Genomic DNA, 19569 nt, shown 5'->3' with positions numbered 1-19569 from the left:
TTAGCTTCGACAGATGAGCACAGGGCTTGGCTAAGTGTTAAACGTTTTAGTTGATGTAGTTTTTGAGGAAAGGAAGACGGTAGTATCTGTCTCCCTTATAGGTGGGCACCTGCACGTACGATGAGTGGCATATAATTGCAGGTACAGATACACCAAAAGTAAAACGGAGGCACGCAAGCGGTGACCGAATTTGTGATGCCAGCGCGCTTATCAGCTTGCAGATGCTCAGATCGAGACTATGTCGGCATATCCGGCTGAATCACTTCTATGTTGCGATGCTCACGTTATCGTCGGCCCTTGAGAGGTTACGTTGCTACGGCGATTTGGCGGCGCTGTCTCGTTTGGTAGTGTGTGATACTGGCGAACACCGTGGCTCTGCAGCGAAAGGGAAGACTAAGCAGGAAAGGGAAGGTGACGCGCTTTTTTCCCCCGTCCCACGGAGCGGGCTACCTCAGCTCTACCATACCGTTTATTCAACTCTTGCCTTCATCCCATCGTATATACCCCTATTCCCAACAATAGTCGCGCACTCCACGGCAGGGCGACAAAGGCGCGTAACCAACCCTTTCCTGACCAGCTTCCGCTTCAGAGCAACCATATATGGTTACTGACAGCTTGACTAATTATCCACGCCTTAATTAATTACAGTTAGGTAGTTATTTGTGAATAAATTGAACTTTACAGTACATCTTCGAGACATATCTCAGTGGATAGTAGGATAGCTTATGCCGACTATAATTGCATTAGACTAATGTGTGCCTTATCAGCTTTAATCGCCTAATTGTGATTTAAAATTTAACTTCACGACACACTATCATGTCATATATTGCAGGATAGGTTGTGTCGAGTATAACTGCTCTCAGCTGAGCACAGTTCTTAATTACCACGAATTTGTTATGATTAAAAACGTTAGGTTATGTCGTTAGATTATGTCGAGTATACTGGTACTAGACTAACTGTCAGTCTTTTTAATGTGATTAAAAATGGAACATTCTCCTACAGCATCAGGACACACATCGCTGGATAGCTTAAGTCTAGTAAAACTGCTTTCACTAAATTTATATAATTACTATTATGGTTCATTACTCAAGTATGATTAAAATTGAACTTTATGCTCAACACCCAAGTCATATACCACTGGATGACTTTTTTATTAATTACGGTTGTACTACTGGTTGAAGGTGGCGATTAATAAACTTTAATAAGTAACTGTGATTTAAAATAGTTTTTTGTTAAGACATCTTCATATAGTTATAAATGGTTTCGGCCAGTGTAGAATCCGGAAACATATATCATCGTACAGCTACCGCTCGATCGTTGGTGTAACCAGGGTTAAACCTTTATCAATTTTTGAACGAATTTTGCTTCCTTGACCACCACAGAATTTTTATTCCTGGTTAGTTTACAACAGGTGTGAGTAGACAGCCAATCTCCAAAGATCCCGCATTCCAAGAGCGCGTCCAGTGCCTCGAGTGCACTAGCTGAATACGTTTGTGTACGTCGCAGGCACCTTGGTCACCAGGACCGGTACCTGCCTCTGAAACACGGCTTCCATGAGTGGTTCGGCTCGTCCAACTGCCACTTCGGCCCCTACGACAACATTCAAACACCGAACATTGCGTTCTTTCGTGATGACCGCATGATCGGCAGGTAAGGTCTCGGTAGTTCCACCAGGACAGTCGTACTCTTACGCATCAACATTTATTCGCCTGAAACAAGCGCAGACGTATGCCTATAAAAAGAGAGAAAGTGAAGGATGGAACAGAAAATAATTTTAACAATAGCCCCGCCGCGGTGGCGCAGTGGTTAGGACGCTCGACGCCTGTAGCCAATGATGCGGTATCAAATCCTGTGGCCGCTTTTCGATGGAGGCGAAAAGCAAGACGCCCGTGTGCTGTGCGATGTCAGTGCACGTTAAAGAACTCCAGGTGGTCGAAATTTCTGGAGCCCTCCGTTACGGCGTCCCACATAGCCTGAGCCGCTTTGGGATGTTAAACTCATAAACCAAACCAAACCAAACCAAACAATAGCAACATCCAGCGTTGTGCCCGAACCGAACTTGTTGTAAAGCTTGCTTACTTCTTCTCGGGACGTTGTCACAAGCTGCCTCACATATAAAGCGGAAGTTACGGGATCTCCCCGCTCCTCCGAGCATGCTTCGATGTTACTCTCGGGAACAGCGACCGGCCAGCGCGCGTCTTTGACGATGGGCCGCAGCGCAACCAAATAAAAAGGCAGACCGCAGCACGCCTGCGGCCTCTCGAACAACCCTCGCGGCTGCTAGCTCTGTGAAAGTGTCTTTTATTTTTCGCCGAGCCCGCGATCAACTCATCGTTTCTCCCTCTTGTACGGCCGGCGCTGCTGGTCAACTCTGCGACTACGACGCCTCATCGAACAAGAAAGCCGTGAGAAACCTTTTTTCCACAGACTGTCGGTTAATTGAATATTGTTTTCGCCTTTGTTTAAACCTTGATCTGGCTTAGTATTTTAAGCTGTGTTCTCTGTGTAACTATTACCTCTACTTACTGCATCTGGAATACTTGCTTTGTTATCTTTATAGTCTTTTTTTTATCGCAGTGTTTGTTCATGAGTTTTCCGGAACTCTTGTTATTTACCGAGTCATCTTTTATCGCTATCGTGTCGTGGCGTTTTTTTTTTTTTTGTTCCATTATTATGCAGTGCAACTTGGACTACTAGATATAAATATTCAATTTTTGTAAGAAAAAAAAAGGAACTTTCTTGAAGTTATTCCTCAATCACACACCGACACACATACTTCACGGGTTGACCGGCCTAACTGTGTCCTCAAACTTCATACAGGGGCGACGGGTAACCGTAAAGGGGATCCCGCGCTTCTGTTGACCGTAAAGGCGGGGGTTTGTGACAGACGTACAGTGCCGTATAATTACACAATTTGTCTATACCGAAGCGCCTCCAACCTTCACGACTGACGACATGCACAGTTCTTTGGCCATAAGGAAGAGGTTTGTCCGTGGTTACAGCTTTTCTCGTTACCTGAACAAAAAAACTAATTACACAACGAAATTGTAAGCCAAGTAATTTTGATGCTGCTGACATATGTTTCAATTCCCTGTAGCAATTCAAAGGCATCAAAAATGTTAAGTTTGTTAAACTGCGATAACACCACAAAGTCTCTTGTGACTTGCGAAGAGCAACTGCTGCAAAAAAAAAAATGCATACACGAGTCCCCCTGATATACGTAGTCGTTAGCACTTGAGTGCACGCAGTGGCATCTGACTTGCTGCCAGCTTGCATTCTGCAGGTATAGAGTCTGCGCCATACCGTATACAGTACTTTAGTAACTCGCACGCGTATCGGAATAGGGCCACACGGTTTACGTGCGCGCAGTTAAGAAATTGGAAAAAGATTATGAAGAACAGTTATCCTCTGGTTTTAAGCGTATGATGCTACAGCGTTAAAGGCCTCTATTGGCAGGTTCCCTTGCGGGTCCTCTTTTGCGTGCATGCTCTTTGCTACTTTACGGTGTGCCTCGATTATGTTACACAGTTCTATAAGCTACCACAATATACTCGTATACTCAAAAACATAGCGATAAGATTGAAAATGTAGAGAAAAAAGCATTGCGTTTTATTTATAACAGCCTTGGGCGCACTTCAAGGACATCACTTTTAGCAAAGCCTGAACTTCCTACCTTTACCGAAAGGAAGAGTGCATTGCGCCTTAAATTTTTATTTCAGTTAATCAAAGATGATCATAAATTGTACGCTTCACATATAATTTCTTTTTCTACAGTATATGCCACTAGACAAAGACGCGCCTTAACCATAGTTCCTCATTCCACTCGCAATAACTGCTTCAAATATTCTTTCTTTCGAATGACTGTTACTGAATGGAACAATTAAGCTAGACAATGAGACTGTTTTACTGCCATCTCTAACTTATTTTGCTTACGCCTCGATCTGTGACGTTTGTATAAGCATTACAATGTTGCTGTTTGCCGTGACTTGATTTGTTTCACTAACTTGCATCCTTGTTTTATTGTCTCCTTGTTGCCTGTATTACTATGCATCATATATTGTATTGTATATAGGTGTATATAGGACGTTATTAACCAGCGGCTTGTTTGACGAATGAGTAAGAACGAGTTTTATTGGCCTGTCGCTCCTCTGCTATTTTTGATATATATATATATATATATATATATATATATATATATATATATATATATATATATATATATATATATATATATATATATATATATATATATATATGAGCAGGGAATCAAAAGGGAAATGATAGTCTCGGAATGACACACGAATGATACACGAAGGAAAGAAGCCAACAGTCGGTGACCGACGACCGGTCTCGTGGCGTCCCCATCCGACGACTAGTCAGGGCATGGCCATGTGACCTGCCAGTCATGCCCGTGGTGATTTTTCGCTCACAAATCCGACGCCACATTTTTAGCACAGCGGGGAATTCAACGTTATCGCGTTAAAAAGTGAGCATACGGAGGAACGGGGCAGGAATTACATTTTCGATTTCGTTTCCTTAAGGTCCTCATTGTATTCCACCCGGCCAGTGAAAATTAGGCGTTTGTCAGCAAAGTGTCGCAGACATGTCCTGGATCCTTGCTGATGCCTGCCAAGTGTGCCAGAGGCGCATACTCTGACGCCAGGGGGCAAAATAATGGATCATCAAATGTATTTTTAACTTTGTCTTGTCTTCGACAACAATATATGCCTTCGTCTCTATACGAACACTCTCATCAAAATCAGCGACACGCAGACATTCATTCAGGGGCCCGTATATAACTTATGCATTGACTGTGGCATATGCTAAGTATCCGATTATCTCATCAGCGAGCTTGGAGGCAGTGCAAGAGAGAAGTTTATGTTTATGGGTTGTAACGTCCCAAAGCGACTCGGGCCGTAAGGGACGCCGTATAGTGGAGGACTGCGGAAATTTCGACAGACAGGGGCTCTTTAACGTGCACTGACATCGCACAGCACACGGGCGCCTTGCTTCTCGCCTCCATCGAAAAGAGGCCGCCGCGGCCGGGATTCGGTCTCGCATCCTTGGGAACAGTAGCCGAGCGCCCTAACCACTGCGCCACACCAGCGGGGCTAGTGCAAGAGACAGTATAGATATCAAATACTGGTCACGTCGCGTCAAATGTTCAATTATTAGTATAGTTTGCCGATGATTAGTGAGGTAGATGAAACCGTTTTAGAAGTGAAAACGTACAGACTTCCTTAAATAGCGCAGCGAAATTGGGGCTGTAACTGGTACTACCACCGTAATTTAGCTCTAGCTTTGACGGCATGAAAACATTTGTCGCACTCCACCTTCTACAGGTACTTCGAGGACTTCACAATAAACTTGACAACGAGCACATCGAACCTGACACAGCTCTATACTCAGGTAAGCGTTTGAATTTCTAATATGTTTCCTAACCGATGAAAAAAAAAAAAAAAAATGCGCGGTCTAATCCGTGCTACGCCTAAATTGCCCCACAGCAGGAATGCATGCATGGTGTTTAATGTTTTCATCGCGGCTATATATACAAGGGACCGCACGAGGAAGGTTTTCCCCTTCCCCGAAGACACCTTTTTAACCTCTTTTTGTTTCATCGCTTCGAAGCACCCAAGTTGCAGCGATGATGTAGGATGCGCGGGATATATCTACTTAAAATCGTCCCCTGTTCTCGGAATCTTGGAGTAAGCATTTGCTTTTTATCTATATTTGATACTTTCCATACCAATGGGGCCAGCAGCTACTGACACCAAAGAAAGCTGAGCGTCTTTTTGTGCTAATCAATGATAAATAATCATTCAGTCATGCGGATAATTGATTAGAAAGCAGAAAACATAACCGCACGCCACTGGTAGGATCCGAAGCGACAACCTCAGAATTTCGCTTCTGATTTAGCTATTACGATAACGATAGGTTTACCTTTTTACTTTCGTAGTATTCCAGAGCGAAAGCACTACTGTTAGGGACAAATAGAAAAACCAGTGTGTGCGTGCCGGAAGCACCGACCTTTGGCCTTCAAAAAAAAAAAAACAAAAAAAAAAACGAAGAAACAGGTGGCGGTTCGGACCCAAGAATTCCTCGTAAAGCCAGTATATGGAACCTCACAGCTATTGCCGCAGTTGCTTCTCTTTATTGCATGGGGAAAACTTCCGAGGAATAAAAGCAGCTCATGTCTCAAATTACCGGCCTGCATAATGCAAGCCTGCTATAACCTATGATGCAGTTATGGTGGCGAATTACTGAGCAATAGCTATCGCCACAACCATTCACATCGAGTGTTTTACTGAGACCCTCTCGCGCTGTGCATTGCGTGCCGTCGTTTCCGTCAACTTCCATCCGGGCGCAATTGATACAGAGCACATCGCTATAGCATTGCGTTGTGTGGACCCAAAATTGCATATTGCGTTACCGCTAAGATTCCGAGTTACCGATTTCACCGATATGTTTCCTGAAGCCTGATCATGAAGCGGTAGCCTCGAACCGAAAGCGGAATGAAACGTGACATGTTCGCGTGTATACTTCACATTTGACCAATCGGCCGATATTTTCACGTTGTGTGGAACCTATCCCTGAGAGTCGCCAGCACCACCCTCGTCCATTTATTGAGGCCGACGTAGAACCGCGAGTGTCAAATCAAACGTGATTTAAAGGGGAAGGCGGTAGCTGCGTTCTAAACCCTCTTAAGCTAACTATGACAAAAGGCTGATAGATTGTTTAATGAACAAATAAATTTAGGGCAATTGGGCTCGCCATGAGATGGATATGAAGGGAGCCGACAGCCACTGACACCATGAAAACCAGAAGGAATTTTTTGGGTGTAGATTAGTGTAAAATAACAATGTAATCATGGAGATAACTAGATAAAGTAGAAGAAAATTGCAACAACATGCCGCCGCTAAGGTTAAAAACCACGACTTCCGACTTTCGCGTCCGGTGCTGCCATGACTACGTATACGGCGATGGCAGTTCAAGCGTCCACTTTCTTAGGTATTTATGTTGCATGCAACCTATCCTCGAAAGTGTTAGCCAGCGCCACCTTCAACCATAGTGACGAACGTTAAATGTCCTGGTTTTTATAGGTACTTATATTACTTGTATTACGTGTAATAGGTTGCGCACAACATAAAATACCCAAGAAAGTAAGAAATGGAACTGCTGTCTCCTTAGCCTATAGTGGGTTTGTATTCCACCAGTGTTATGTTTTTTTCTTTTTTTTTTGTTCCTCTTTCTAGTCAATTATCTCGATGATTACATTATTATTTCACGTTTATGAGCACCAAAATATATATACCCCGTACTTTCCTTGCTGTCAGTGCTGCTGGCTCCCTTTTAATGAATCTCGATCATAACGAGCTCCTCATTTGCCCTAATTTTGGTTAGCTCCCGTGCACTGTCAATCCTAGGTCAGCGAGGCAGGTAAACGGGAAGAGGACACTAGCGTTGATATATTCCTTTAATTCTTCATATCCGGGAACGCTGGGCGTCCGTATAGCTGCGGCGCTGATTGGTGAATATGAGAGGAAGCGGGAGAGGAACAGGGGCGTTGCACTGTAATTACGATGTTGGAGGGCACGCCATCTAATAGGCTGTTCTCCTTGATGTACACTAACTCGTGAGTTTTTGTCGTGATTGCCGCACCGTGCGTTTCTGGGTCCGGATTCCCGCATATGGACCGCATTTCCACAATGGATACATTCGATTTTCCAGTCCCGGACTACTTGCTGACAAGTCTCGGCTTCCACTCTGACAGGAAGTAGCGTTATGGTCACATGACCTGCACATGGAGCCTACCATCAGTCACTACGACACGTTTCTTTCGCAGTGACGCCGCGCGCCCATGTGCGTGATAGCACTTAAGATGGGGGCGCGAAGCACAATGTGTGCTTTTCGCGAACGTATACTACGTGGCATATGCCTGAATGTGAAGCGCTTCACAGACTTTGCTTGCCGTTGCTGCTCGCGAAGTTCTTCCAAGTGCCCAGCTCATTGCGCTCGAAAGCAGATGGAAGCGCTTGCAAAAGCATTTACAACAAATGTTAGCTGCTCCAACGCACAGCGGCTCGCTTGCGATGCCTTCAAGTCTGAGAGCTGAACAGATGACGCGAAACATGACTTTTGCACAGTTCGTCTAATCAATCCGTGCTCGGGGCTCCGGGCGTGTCCGTGCGTATAGTGAAATTCAAGGCAAGATAAGTAAGATGCAAGATTTAAAAGTCTGATAGCTATTTATAGGCCAGCTACGAAGCTCGTGTCACGGTTAACGCAGAATATCGGCTGCAGAAACACGAAAACTACCCAGAATGCGCACAGAGCCTAACTCAGTTTGTCCGTCAGCATGCCCCTACTTTTTCCGGGAGCTGTATAGGTCGACGGAGGTTCTGAGCTGCCGGAGGAAAATCGAACGGCGGGCTCGTGTCGGCAAGTAGTCCAGAACTACCCAGGACTGAAAATCAAACGTACCCAATGACACCTGCCTCGGCTGTGTTGCAGACCTTTCTCGAGAGCGTAATGGAGGTATTGAGGGTCCTCCGCAGTTAATTTTAAAGCACGAGGTGAATATCAGGCGCGTTCATCCCCCACTCATATGTAGCTACCACCTAATACCTGTAGTTCGTCGCCATAAGGTGGCCATACTTGAACGCAACTCGTGCCTGGCTCCTAGCTGCTGCCTATTTATTCGCTGTTGGGTCAACGCGTGGTCATAGTACGCTGCAAAATACTACGAAAGCTGCAATGTTTGCAAGGAGTGTGTTTTTAGCTGCAGCGTCATCATTTGTGCATTCGTAAGCCTTGACATTTTCCTTTCGCATGGTATTTATAATTCTTTGCTTTCAGTCCTGGTGCTTTTGTTGCGCGCAGACCTCGTGCCGGTTTTTAGAAGTACTAATGTTACATAATACTAACTGCTAGGTAACCATTAAATAAATGTATGCCCTAGGCGAAAGCTTGCTATTAGGAGTATTATAAGTTTTTTTTTTTTTAAGCAGTCGCTCGGTTTTCGCGATTGTTGCAACGCAGAACTTATTCTTTTCATCTTTTTTTTTTCTTAGCGGAAAAGGGGGGAGGGGGTGTTACTTAGCGTTGTAGGTTGCTACAGCAGTCGTTTGGGAGTACGTGATTGCTGCGACGGGCCTATTAACATGATAGCTTTAAGGAGCTTGTTGCAACCAAGATCCGCCGCAAATGGCGATGGCGTCCATCGGAAATATTACTTCGAGAGGTGAAAATAGAAATAAAAATAAAATGGCGCAGTTTCTATTGTGAACCCTCTGCGCACCAGATGGATGTGCTAAACGTTGGCCACAATTAAAGGCTCGCTGGTAATGGCCCGTTGGAGGAGGGGGAAGAGAGAGGGAGGGAGTAATGAACCCGATGTTTTGTGTGTGTGCCATAGCAGAATTGCGTGCGAGTATACGGCAGTGGCGTAGTATGTCGTGTACTGCAATTTCTGGATGAGTACCGTATAAAGAAGGCCCTATCGCGTTCCACTTTTAAGGCAAAGCCTAAGCAACCTCCGAATTCTTTCTTATGCAACCTTTTCGTTCACATCTAATTCAACGTTTCCGCACCAGGCAGTGATATTAGCCAGTTGAGATTGTCGTTTCCTCGCTATGTCAAAGGAAGATGAAAATGCAGCCGTTAAGTGTATTAATGCACTAAAAGTTGCACCGAGCTCACTTCCAGGAGGCGAGGCACAGCTCAGGAAGTGCCCAGCTAGTCCTCCCTGCTGTACAGAGAAGATTCATACCATGTTTTTAAGTGAAGTCAGCCACTAATCATTAAAAGCAGGCTGTTTAAGATATGAAGCCGGCCCCTGCAGTGCCATAATAAATGTGTTGGTGCACAACAACGGTTATTTTTGATAATTAACTTTTTAGTGCTTACAGTTCAATGCTTGGTTGAAATCACAGCGTTGTCTTCAAGTTGAGTAGAACCCTTTTCGTTAGCCTCCACCTTTCAGCTCCATAGGTGAGTACAGGTAAGATGCAACTGTTTTATACTTTCCTCTTGAGCGATACCGAAGTGCTGCTAGTCATAAACTGCGAGTAGTTGCCAAATGCAAAGGCAAAAAAAAAAAAAAATGCGCTTCATCCTAATCGTATTTTCCTAGTCATTTGCCTTTCATGGTCCGGATCTGTGGTCACCACCTGTCCTAAGTAGGCATATTCACATTCCAGTTCCAGCACTTCGCTACCTATTGTAAAATGCGGCTCCTTCCCGAGGTTGTTGAACATTACCTTAGTCTTCTGCATATTAATTTTAATGCCTACTTTTCCTGTTTAGGTCATCAATCATTCTTTGCAGTTCATCTCCTGAGTTTCTTAGCAAGGCAATGTCATCCGCAATCGCAGATTACTGAGGTATTCTCCATCAACCCTTATCTCTAACTGCTCACATTTAAAGTCCATGAATACTTCCTCCAAGGAAGCTGTGAATAGTACTGAGGAAATCGTGTCTGCCTAACACCTTTCTGGGAATTTTATTAATTTTTTGTGCAGAACTGCGGTTGCTGGGTAGCCACTAAAGATATCTTCCAGCACACTCATATATGGCTCATCTACACCCTGATGTCGCAATGCATGCATGACTGCAGATGTTTTTTTTTTTTTGCGATATTTATTGCCTCTGGGCATAAAAGGAATGATATGAAATATGAAGGATATGGTCAAGTGACTGAAAACAAGGTTGGCTGGTGTAACGAAGTCGACTGAGTCAACTGCTTTTTCGTAATCAGTGAATGCCATCTTTAGGAGCTGGTTATATTCCGAGGATATTTCTATAATCTTGTTGATTGCGTGGACATGATCGATAGTAGAGTACCCTTTCCGATAATCTGCTTGAGTCGTTGGTTGATTGAAGTTTAAGGTTGCCCTGATTCTATTAGTAATTGTCGTAGTGAATACCTTGTACGTAACGGATAGTAAGCTTATACAGGTATGCAATTTTTCAAGTCATTTGGGCCCCTTTTCTAGTGAATTAAGACAAAGTTCGCGTTCTTCCATGATTCCGGTACTGTCGATGTCATCAGGCATTGCATATAAAGGATGGCCAGCTTTTCACGCATGATATCCATCCCGTCCTTCAACAAATCTATAGTTATCTGAGCCATCCCAGCTTCTTTCCTCCTTTTCATAACTCCTGAAGCTTTCCTAGCCTCGTCCTTCGTTACTGACGGAACATCAGATTGCTCTTCGCTGCTATCAATCTCATTATTGCCCTGACCACTTCGGCTACTGTGTCAGTACAGAACTCGTCGGTTACTTTGACTACCTTGTTCATATTAGGGATGACATTTATAGGTAATGGTAATCGTAATGGCATGTGCTATCAGAAAGAAGGCGGAGATGATTGTGTGGGAGAGAATTTGGCGGGAAGAGGGCTTGCTTTCTGTTCAATGTTTACTTGCTTTTGCATAGATGAAAACGAGAAAATAATTTAAGAGTAATTGCATTACATTGCATAAGTAATTGTAATCTAATGTCAATACTTTGCGGTGGGACTAATTGGTAATATCATTAACAATTTTACAATTTCGCAATTTTCAAATAGGAATTAGTCATGTAATATTAATGTCTTTGATAAGTTATTTCGCCATATATGGCAGGAAAAAACGCCCATGCTGCGTTCATCACTTATATGCTACATGGTGACGTCATCACGGCTGCGCGACAGCAGCCCCATACAGTGGAGCTTGCCGTTGCCTTTGCGTCGACGTTAGCATCAAAGAAGATTTTTCTCTAGCAGAAGCTATGGAGCTGCTCCAGAAGCGAGAAAGACAAGATTTAGCTCGAGGCGATAGCCTCCGATTAGGGCTTTCGCACTGAAATTAGCGGCCGGCTTCCCTGAAACACCTGGCGTAATGTAAAGATATATATGCATGGCGTGTGTGCTCCGGACAAATGCAAAAGAGATTGCTTGCCACTGGAGTATTGTGTGCGATCATCTTGCCGTTCCTTGCAGGAGGCCGTTGACTTCATCGAGAAGCAGGCAGTGCGGCACCAACCCTTTTTCCTGTACTGGGCACCGGACGCTTCGCACGCGCCAGTCTACTCGTCTGAGGAGTTCAGGGGTCGCAGCCTGAGAGGACCGTGAGTGACCGCCGGTCGCCATTTAACAAAAAGAGAAGGCCTTATTTGCTAGATGGAGGGTTTGTGCACAATTGAACCGTTGCACGAAGTCCTGCAGGATTAACTTGACTTTTCTCACGTTTTAGACGAGCTAAGAGCAGATAAACAAGAGCACCAAAGGTAGGATCCTGCTGCTTGCCTTTTAATCCTTCATGGGAGTTACTGCAATCGCTCAATTCTCCTAAAATAAGCACACGCGCATGCCCTCACCAGTGAAGCATTAAACAAATGACTGTGCTGGAGCAACGAACAAAATACATGAATGTGCACGGCAGCTCGAAAAGCGAAACTGTACTTCATCTCACAAGATGGTTTGCAGCACTCAAACCTACGGAGATTTCAGCCAAACAGAACAGTGCAGTCCGCAAATAAGTTCCTCTGCACCCGTCATCCCTCCACTGGGTGCTTCATCAATGGAAGGAAATATAATTAATGTGAGCTGTTGCACATGGGCAACAGGAGACGTGAGCTCACTTTGTGGACGCCATGTTTGCGAATGGCAGCGCACCACTTGCAGCAGGCATCCTCCGAGCTGTGTTCGGGCGGAACTTACCAAACGAGAATGAAACGTGCGTTGTACTTTACAGATACGAAGACAGAACTGTCTTTCCAATTTCTTCAAAAAAGTTTAGAAAACACTTTAACACATTTCTATTATTCTTCTGCACTCTTGATTGAGCAAGACAGCTGCATGTCCGACAGTGCTGCAAACAACTGGTAAATTTTTTTTATTTCTGAGACCAAGTTTAGACGACTCAGTTTGGTTTATATATAGCCAAACGGGCCTCGTGTCTTTTTTGGATCTGTAATTAATGCCCAGGCACGTGTGTGTGTACTCTTCAGCTAGCACGTCGCGAAATTGTGCCACGAGTTTCGGTGTAGTTGCTTTTCGCTAGACGAGATCACACCGTAATGAAACCGTGTTTACAATGCCATCGTAAATGTTTTCAGTTTTCGAACCGCTGCTCATATTTGATGTTGGCAAAGAAAGGTTCTGATCGAAAACACGCCTTTCAATCTTGATCTCGTGATTCTGACGTGATGCCTGAAAATTTTAATACGGAAAATCTAAGCAGCATTTACAGTATGGTTTTTGTTCTGAATAGGGGGATATGCGCGTGAGAATTTCGGTGAGTACAATTGCAAAGCTACAAAGCGAAATTGCGTATGATGCAGTTTCACCAAGAAAACATTTTTCTTCAAGTTCTTTCCCACGCTTTGAACAAAACGAATGAGACGTTGGCAGAATGCTAGACTGCGTGATGCTAATGCAGCAAACCATGACAAAGATCTCGCTTACGTCACAGGAATTCCAACAAGCAGTTGTCGCTTTGAAATCAAAGAAAATGAAGTGAGCTTAAGTCCATGCTGCGCGTGAACTACACCATTGCAGGAACGCATGCATGCTGCGGCATGTTTTCATGCCACGCGAGAAAATGCATATCTCACAAAGACATGCAGATACACAATAAGCGCGACAAGACGAATCTATAAGACTCGTCTTGTCGTGCTTATTGTGTTTCGTGCCGTCGCCGATGACGGGGACCAAGTAATCAGCGTCAAGCGAAACATTGTCCACGGGCAACCGATCACGCTTCCTCTGCGGTCGCAGTGTATACCGTATACACTGCAGAAGACCTCTCACTACCTCTTCTCCACAAACGCGACGTCGCATTAGTGACCCGGCATACCGAGAGTATGTGGGCGAATGAGGTTAAGAAGTTCGCAGGGGTCAAGTGGATGCAGCTAGCACAGAACCGGGTTAATTGGAGAAATATGGGAGAGGCCTTCGCCCTGCAGTGGGCTGATGATGATGATGATGATGATGATGATGATGATGATGATGATGATGATGATGATGCCGAGAGTATAATATTCCGCACTTTGCGTTAGTGGAAACTGCATGGATATGCGCGCGAGTTTGATGCAACGCGCGCGAACGTTAATGACGCGCAGGGTAAGTATTGGTGAAACGCTTGCATTTCTCGCCACATTGTTGGTGGCGTTCGGTGCTTTCCCTTCCCTGCGGACTGCTAAGGCACCTTTAGAACGCACCATTCAACAGTGCTCACCCCAGTCACTACGACCGGGCCGATGAACTCGCCAATCGCTGTGCCCTAGGCTCAATGGGCTCGCGTTTGTTTATTTCCAAAGCTCTTAAGGCTTGAAGGCATCACAGAACGCAGCGACACACACGAGATGAGCAGTAGTTTTCTTGAAATGTTCGACACCGGTGATGGCAGTAATGAAGGCAGGTTGGTGGTTTCAATCATTTGCAGTTCGATGAATAAATGAGTTCAAGCAAAGGGTGGTCCGGTGGTGCGGAAACCCTACCTAGCCCTTACGAAATTGGAGGTCGGTTTTGTTGTAATTTGTATGCGACCTGCGCCACCGCATGATGTTGAAGTTTGGTTGATAACCAGGAACATGTTGGTTGGTGCAGTCTGGACGACACGTGAAGCGATTATTGAATAGTGGCAGTTTCTATTGAGCGCGGACCGAATCTGCACCCCATAAATTGTGTCGACTTTAGGCTGAACTGCTCTGGAACCTCTGGAAGTGATGTGTTTTGATTCTGTGTTTACTTTCCTCTGCGGAACAACAGAAAGTAGTGTACGATCATTGGTTAGCCAGCAGCAGACATGAGCTGGTGTACAGTAATGAAAAATTAGTGAGGTGGATAACTTCATCATCATCATCATCATCATAATCAGCCTGATTATACCCACTGCAGGGCGAAGGCCTCTCCCATATTTCTCCACTTAACCCGGTTCTGTGCTAGCTGCATCCACTTGACCCCTGCGAACTTCTTAATCTCATCCGCCCACCTAACTTTCTGCCGCCCCCTGCTACGCTTTCCTTCCCTTGGAATCCAGTTTGTTACCCTCAGCGGCCATCGGGTATCCTCTCTTCGCACTACATGTCCTGCCCATGTCCATTTCTTCTTCTTAATTTCCACTAGAATGTCGGTAACTTGAGCTATTTCTCTGACCCACTCTGCACGCTTTCTATCTCTTAATGTTACCCCTACAATTTTTCGTTCCATAGCCCTCTGGGTTGTCCTCAACTTAAGTAGAACTCTCTTGGTTAGCCTCCACGTTTCAGCCCCATAGGTGAGTACAGGCAAGATGCAACTGTTGTATACTTTCCTCTTGAGCGATACCGGTAAGCTGCTAGTCATAATCTGCGAGTGCTTGCCAAATGCGCTCCATCCCAATCGTATTCTTCTTGTTATTTCCTTTTCGTGGTCCGGATCTGCAGTTACTACCTGTCCTAAGTAGACATATTTGCCTACTACTTCCAGTATTTCGCTACCTATTGCAAACTGCTGTTCCTTCCCGAGGCTGTTGAACATTACCTTAGTCTTCTGCATATTGATTTTCAAGCCTGCGTTTCTACTTTTTCTGATTAGGTCATCAATCATTATTTGCAGTTCATCCCCCGAGTTGCTTAGCAAGGCAATGTCATCAGCAAATCGCAGATTACTGAGGTATTCTCCATCTACCTTTATCCCTAACTGCTCCCATTCCAAGTCTCTGAATACTTCCTCTAAACAAGCTGTGAATAGTACTGGGGAGATTGTGTCTCCTTGCCTAACACCTTTCTTTATGGGAATTTTGTTACTTTCTTTATGCAGAACTATGGTTGCTGTGCAGCCACTATATATATCTTCCAGCACTTTCACGTACGGCTCGTCTACCCCCTGATTTCGCAATGCCTGCATCACCGCCGAGGTTTCAACTGAGTCAAATGCTTTTTCGTAATCAATGAATGCTATGTATAAGGGCTGGTTATATTCTTAGCATTTTTCTATCACCTGATTGATGGTATTTATATGATCGATAGTAGAGTACCGTTTCCGAAACCCTGCTTGATCCTTTGCTTGATTGGAGTCTAAGGTTGTCCTGATTCTATTAGTGATTACCTTAGTAAATACCTTATACGTAACAGACAGAAAGCTGATTGGTCTGTAATTTTTAAGGTCCTTAGAGTCCCCTTTCTTGGGAATGAGGATAATGTTTGCGTTCTTCCATGGTTCCGGTGCCGTCGATGACACCAGGCACTGCGTATACAGGGTGGCCATTTTTTCTAGCACGATATCCCCCCCGTCCTTCAGCAAATCTCTAGTTATCTGATTCTCTCCAGCTGATTTCCCCCTTTTCATAGTTTCTAGTGCTTTCTTGACCTCGTCCTTCGTCACTGGTGGAACGTCTGACTGCTTTTCCCTACCGGCAATCTCATTACAGTCCTGACTACTTTGGCTACTGTAGAGATCTGTATAGAACTCCTCGGCTACTTTGACTATCTTGTCCATATTAGTGATGTCGTTGCCCGCCTTGTCACTTTTCGCATACATCTGGTTTTTGCCTAAGCCCAATTTCTTCTTTACCGCTTTAAGGCTTCCCCCGTTTTTTACAGCATGCTCAATTTTGTCCATGTTATACTTCCTTATATCGGCCACCTTGCGCTTATTGATTAGCTTTGATATCTCGGCCAATTCGATCTGGTCTGTTGGATTGGAAGCTTTCATACTCTGGCGTTTCATAATCAAATCTTTCGTCTCCTTAGACAGCTTACCGGTATCCTCTCTAACTATCCTACCGCCTACCTCTACCGCGCACTCAGTAATGATATTTCTGAAATTATTGTTCCTTGCCTCTAGGGTAAAGTCGCCATCCTTAGTTAGAGCTGAATACCTATTCTGTAGCGAGATCCTGAACTCTTCTGCCCTCCACCTCACCGCTAATTCGTTGATGGGTTTCTTTCTTACTAATCTATTGCGTTCCTTCTTCAGATTTAGGCTAATTCGGGACCTCATCATCCTGTGGTCACTGCATCGCACTTTCCCGATTACCTCTACATCCTGCACAATGGCGGGGGTTGAACACATTATGAAGTCGATTTCATTTCTAGTCTCTCCGTTAGGACTTTTCCATGTCCATTTCCGGTTCTTCCGTTTGCTGAAGAAGGTATTCATGATTCGTAAGTTATCGCGCTCTGCAAACTGAACTAGTAACTCCCCCCTGCTATTCCTAGAACCAATGCCATAGTCACCTACTGCCTTCTCTCCTGCCTGTTTTTTTCTTTACCTTGGCATTGAAGTCGCCCATTACTACAGTATACTGTGTTTTTACTTTTCGCATTGCCGATTCTACCTCTTCATGGAAGCTTCGAACTGCCTGGTCATCATAACTACATGTAGGTGCATAGGACTGTACAACTTTCAGTTTATAGCGCTTATTAAGCCTAATTACGATGCCTGCAACCCTCTCATTAATACTATAGAATTCATCTATATTGCCCGCTATATACTTATTGACAAGGAGGAGGAGGAGGAGGAGGAGGAAAAAACTTTATTAAAAAAAAATGTAAACACTCCCAGGAGGACCTCTTAGTCCAGGAGCCCTCTGGCTGTTCCTTCTAGCTTAGCCCGCTCGACCAGCCGTAACTGATCTGCAGGTTGCGTGGCTAGAAGGGCAGCCTCCCAGGAAACCTACTCCTTGTTGTCGCCTCTCCGGTAAACCTCGATAACACAGTACATGCCCATCCTTCAGTACAGTATATGCCTCATTCGGCCTCCTAACCTCACTAAGCCCTATGACATTCCATTTCATGCCCTCTAGTACCTCTAACAGCACTGCTAAACTAGCTTCACTAGCTAGGGTTCTAGCATTAAACGTTGCCACGGTCATTTTCCAATGGCGGCCTGTCCAGCGGAGCCAGGCTTTCTTAGCACCCCCTGCTGCGTCACAGGTCTGACCGCCGCCGTGGTCAGTTGTTCCGCAGCCGCTGGTGACTGAGGGCCGGGGTTTTATGGAGCTTATCATAGGAGGTTGTGGCCAATTACTGCACCAGGGTGGCCAACTCCTGTTCTGGTGAGGGAGTGCGTTGCCGGAGGTGTTCACCGGCATCAGGTCGCACCCCAAACCTGTGTATGCAATTCCATCGACACGCGGATTTCTTTTTTTTTTTATCCGGTGCAGAATTGCGTGGCACCGGGATTTGAACCCCGGTCCTCTTGCATGCGAGGCGGATGTTCTACCGCTACGCCACCGCTGCACCTGGATAACTTAGCCATGATCAGTCAACACATTTTATGTTCTGCTCAACTAATCAACAATCTAGTCAGTCAGAGTTGCTTAAAGAGAAAAAAAAGTCGGGTACGTATTCGCATCATTTCAATTCACGCTCAAGGTACAGCACCGGGCTGTTTTCTTTATGTATGAAAGGTTAACGTCTGGGAACTCCTAGCATATGTATGCTGGGATAAACAATGGACATTATGAATAAGATATGGTGCATACTAATTCAAAAATGAAGCAAAGCTTTATGCACGCTGTACCATATCAGAGTTCACGAAACTGCATTTCTTGTATAAAATATGTTGGTACTGCCTTCCACTGCATACATGACATCAACAGCTGCTTCCACAACTCGGCAGCGTTACCATATATACTTAATTTCTCTCTGAGAAACGCTATATGCTGCCACCAAAGTTCGAATGCGTGAATTAAATGGCACAGTAGTTCAGGAACGTTGACTGCCCAGAAAAAAATTCAAGCAAAATCCTGCAGCTATTGGCACTGATATCAGTAGCAACAACAATGCAATGGAATATAGTGGGGCTGCGTAGATTCAGGTAATTCGAACTGTTTGAAATGGGTATAATGCGCTATCGATAATGCGTCCATCTAAGCGCGGGTACCTTATCGAACGATCGAGTACTGTACCGTACTGCGACGAATACCGCACTGTATCGAACAGCCCGTTATTTGCTGTTATCGTTATATCTCAGGTGCCAATAAACGAAGGCTGGTATTCATGGAAAAGCATAAGCAGACTACCAGGGCGAAGGGGTGAAAAAGATGCAGCGAAAGAAGCACGGAGCTTTATGGGGTGATGAAGCACTGGGAGGTATTTGAAACACAATAACGGTGTCAGTGCTTACATTTGGTAACGAGGTTTTACGCTTAAGGACAGAGGTTCATTCTGGAAACGAGAAAAACCAGAGAACTGTAGGAAGATTAGCCCGTGGGATCCACTGCGTCAAAGTTCGTGAACAAATTTGAAACAAAAAAGGTTACAGTTGGCGAGTGATGGATGTCTGTTGCCCGCAGGACAATGCACACGATCACACGGCACTATCTGTCAAGCAGTTTCTGACCAGCAAAAACATTACTGTGATGGAGCATCCTCCTTAATCACCTGATTTGGCTCAATGCGACTTTTTTTTATTTCCTAAAGTTGAATATTGCTTAAAGGGAACCCATTTTATCTTAGTTTAAGAGGTTCAGGCAAAAACGGAGAATCTCCTGTAAAGCCTTCCAAAAACCTCGTTCTAGAACTGTCACCAGCAGGGGCAGCACCGAATTCAGAAGTGTGTGAATAATGAAGACGACTACTTTGAAGGTGATAATGT

The 19569-nt window shown here is 44.7% G+C and overlaps 1 protein-coding gene across 2 annotated transcripts in view; it reads left to right on the top strand.

Moving 5' to 3' along the window:
* The window catches only part of LOC146205027 (N-acetylgalactosamine-6-sulfatase-like), a 69850-nt gene that overhangs the window by 5556 nt on the left and 44725 nt on the right, over positions 1-19569 (top strand). For both annotated transcript variants that reach the window (XM_084589697.1, XM_084589698.1), the window contains exons 5-7: positions 1507-1650; positions 5343-5409; positions 11983-12110. In XM_084589697.1, coding sequence (XP_084445823.1) covers positions 1507-1650; positions 5343-5409; positions 11983-12110 — 339 coding nt within the window. The remainder of the gene's footprint in view (positions 1-1506; positions 1651-5342; positions 5410-11982; positions 12111-19569) is intronic.

The sequence above is a fragment of the Amblyomma maculatum genome, chromosome 1 (assembly GCF_055883805.1).
Source record: "Amblyomma maculatum isolate TAMU_Amacu chromosome 1, ASM5588380v1, whole genome shotgun sequence".
Classification (NCBI taxonomy): Eukaryota; Metazoa; Arthropoda; class Arachnida; order Ixodida; family Ixodidae; genus Amblyomma; species Amblyomma maculatum.
Note: the sequence above shows the minus strand (reverse complement) of the source record. Positions and strands in the feature narration are given on the sequence as shown.